General features: G+C 56.8%; 1 protein-coding gene across 1 annotated transcript; it reads left to right on the plus strand.

Annotated features, from left to right (window-relative positions):
* Positions 1-43: 43 nt before the first annotated feature.
* LOC104269916 (serine racemase-like) lies at positions 44-1,498 on the plus strand (the record flags this gene model as incomplete). The annotated part of the gene is given in 6 exon segments (XM_009876508.1): positions 44-147; positions 217-336; positions 421-495; positions 761-970; positions 1,231-1,268; positions 1,270-1,498. Coding segments are annotated over 6 exon segments (722 nt in total), but the record flags the coding sequence as incomplete, so codon positions are not given.
* Positions 1,499-3,368: the final 1,870 nt, after the last annotated feature.

The following is a 3,368-nucleotide window of genomic DNA, read 5'->3' on the forward strand; positions in this document are numbered from 1 at the left end:
CTGTCCTCACGGGTTTGGATCTGCCTCTTCTTTCCTCACGCAGGGATTCCCGCCTACATCGTGGTGCCCCGGACAGCCCCACAGTGTAAGCAAGCCGCCATCCGCGCCTACGGTGCCACGGTGGTGCCATGTGAGCCCAGCGACAAGGTAAGCACAGGGGAGACTAGCCAGGGACGGGGCCTGGAAGGAGACGTGACCATCTGCGCTTTCCCGTAGTCCAGAGCTGAGACGGCATCACGTGTAGTTCAGGAGACAGGAGGAGTCATGGTGCACCCCAACCAGGAGCCGGCAGTGATCGCAGGGCAAGGCACAATCGCCCTGGAGGTGCTGGAGCAGGTGAAGGAAACACAGCACAGCACAGCTCTTCGTAGGCAGGGGCACCCGAGGTGCCAGAAGCACTCACACTTCCTTTCTGCGCAGGCGCCTGAGGTAAATGCAGTGGTGGTTCCCGTTGGAGGCGGAGGAATGATTGCAGGAATAGCAGTTGCCATCAAGGTAGGCAACAGCTCATCCGGGAAGTGGTGGCTGCATCTGCCCCTGGGAAGGGGAGGGGGCTCCCAGGACAGGCAACAGCTTTTCTCTTTAGAAACAGAGAGTCCCGGCGTGTGTAAATCTCCAGGTGCCTGCGCAGCTGCAGCACGGCCCCCTGCGTGCCCAGCAACAAGAGGCAGGCACACCCTGTGTTGCCCCCTTGCGTGCCCAGCAACAAGAGGCAGGCACACACTGTGTTCAGCCGAGCGGCTCCTCCTGCTCTCCGCAGGCTCTGAGACCAGATGTGAAAGTGTTTGCCGCTGAGCCCTGCAACGCAGATGACTGCTACCAGTCCAAGCTAAGAGGGGAACTGACCCCCAACCTTCGCCCTCCGGATACCATCGCGGATGCAGTTAAAACCAGCATTGGACCAAACACGTGGCCCATCATCAGGGATTTGGTTGATGATGTCCTGACAGTCTCAGAGGAAGAAATCAAGGTAAAACGCTCCCGGCTCCCTTCTCACTCCGCCTACGCTCTGCCCCTCCACTCCCACCCCTACGATCTCACAGCGTGGCACAAGCCCCTTCACAGCGCTGCAGCTGTGCAACCCCCCCAGTGTCCAGCTGCAAAGGGCTGGCAGAAGCTCTGCTCTCCCTTCCCAGAGCGCTGCAGAGGGATGCACACGCGGTGCCCTCGGCAGCCCTGGAGCAGCCCATACGTGCTGCTGGAATGACAGCTGCTGCTCTGTCCTGACAGCAAGCCACACGGCTGGTGTGGGAAAGGATGAAGCTGCTGAAACCCAACAGCAGGCGTGGGAGTGGCGGCCGTGCTCTCGGAACAGTTCCAGGCAGTCCCCCGGGACGTGGAGAACGTTTGTGTCGTGCTGTGTGGGGGCAACGTGGACCTGAGTTCCCTGACCTGGCTCACAGACCTCTCTGGGAAACGGAATGAGAACAGAGCGGTGTCTTGAGCCACACTCTGAGTTTGTACATTCTGTTTTGTGTGCAACTAAAAAGCAGATGAACAACCCCAAATGGTTGGAAGTTTTCGCAGAGGGATAAGGGAAGCTGGCGTTGGTCTCTACAGCAGAGTCGTTTGGTTCAACAATCAACAGTCACTACTGGGGGGCCTGGAAACAAAGCACTCCCTGTTCTCCCCTCCCCAGGCACCCTGCTCCGGGACAGGCGTCCAGTGAGCTGCACTCGGTCACTCTCCTCAGCTGCAACTTCACTTTCCTTCCTCAGTGTCAAAAAAACCTCCTGCAAACCCCTCTCCTTGATACCAGCAAAATCCCTGCACACACAGCTGTGTCAGACCGAAAGACAACAGCCCCCGTGGGCCGAGGTGTTCACAGAGCCTCCCAACTTGGCCTCCACATCTGGCCACACCAAGACACAGGCACTTAGATGTTTTTGAAAAAGTTTTCCATTAAAATAAATAGCTGTAGCTGGTACCTGAGCAGCAGCTGGTGAGACAGCTGCCCCCGTACAGACCTCAGCAATAACACGTCCGAGCCGTCAGTGCTGTCCTCCCTGTCCATCAGCTGAGCACAGCATCCGGGGAGCTAAGGCACAAAGTGGAGACTTACTCCATTTCCACCTCCTGCACCAGCAGCGCGCTCTCGCTCCTCGCCCACGGCACGGGCTCCGGAACATGGGGGTCATAAGTCCATTTAGGATAAACGCGCTTGTAGAGGTTAAGCACCGTGTCCTGGGATTTCAGCTGTCCGTCGAAGTGGCACTTCATGTGACCATGGGTCCCTGGGCAGAGAGCAGAAGAGGCCGTTAGCTGTCCCTCCTGCCCAGGAGAACCACATCCTGCCCAGCACGAGAGAGAAACACCAAATCAAACCTACCCAATGGCTCCTTGATGTGTCCTCTACGACCCCACTTCGTCCTCAGCTCCACTGGCTTAAACCACGTCACATCCTCTGGAGATCAAACCGTGAAAGGCAGGTGAGAGACAAGCTTTGCTCCACCAACATAAACCCTCCCACAGGGGCAGGAGTTCTGCTTCTGCATTTCCTCTTCCCACCACACAGAGACAGAGCCGTACCTCTGTTAAAGAACATGTATCTCACGACAGCTGTCTTGGTAAAGATCTTGAAAGGATGGCCACTGAGCACCAGCCGCTTGATGACAATTCTGTCCGGGTCCACGGACAGCAGTGAACCCGTGGCGATGAGGTCATGTACCCCTGCAAGGCGCAGTCGTTAACAAACCAGGGCAGCGTCACAGCAGGTGCCTCCATCACCTCCTTCACCCACCACAACTCCCTGCCCCAAGTGGTTCCAGGCTCAGAGTGACCCCACAGCAGGGATACGCAAACTGATAATGGGGATGGAAACGCACTAATAAACAGAGCGAAGGGGACAGCTTCTTCAAGTCATGCTTTCTGCACAGAGGCACTTTTAAGTGGAAGTGGCCTGCTAACATTTGTTTTCCAGTCACCGCCTTGTCAGCACTTAGCAACTTACCGTTACTTCTCTGTTTAAAAAGCAGCACTGAGGCAGGAGGGAAAGTGATGGGAGCGTAAACAGTCACCACCAGGGCAGCATCCGGGCGCAGAAAACGCTCCAGCTTGTGCTTATCCGCTAGGACAGAACAGTAATGATCAAGTTTAGGCCAACGGCAGCCCTCAGAACTCAGGAAACCCCATCAAGCCTGTTCTTCCCTGGCAAACAAGCTCTGTGCTTTAGGAAAGGAGGTGACAGACACCCCTCCCCTGCTGGCAGAGAGGATCTGGGAAGGAGGGCAATTCTCTGAGCTACCAGCTCACCACGTGGAGCCTGCCACCGCCTTGCCTGGACCAGTGAGCCACCCTGCCCAAGCCCTTCCACTCCCCACTATTTAGTGCCTCCCTCGGAAGCCTCAGAGCCAAAGAGTGAGTCTTCA

This window comes from Apaloderma vittatum, unplaced genomic scaffold, assembly GCF_000703405.1.
Source record: "Apaloderma vittatum isolate BGI_N311 unplaced genomic scaffold, ASM70340v1 scaffold33259, whole genome shotgun sequence".
Taxonomy (NCBI): domain Eukaryota; kingdom Metazoa; phylum Chordata; class Aves; order Trogoniformes; family Trogonidae; genus Apaloderma; species Apaloderma vittatum.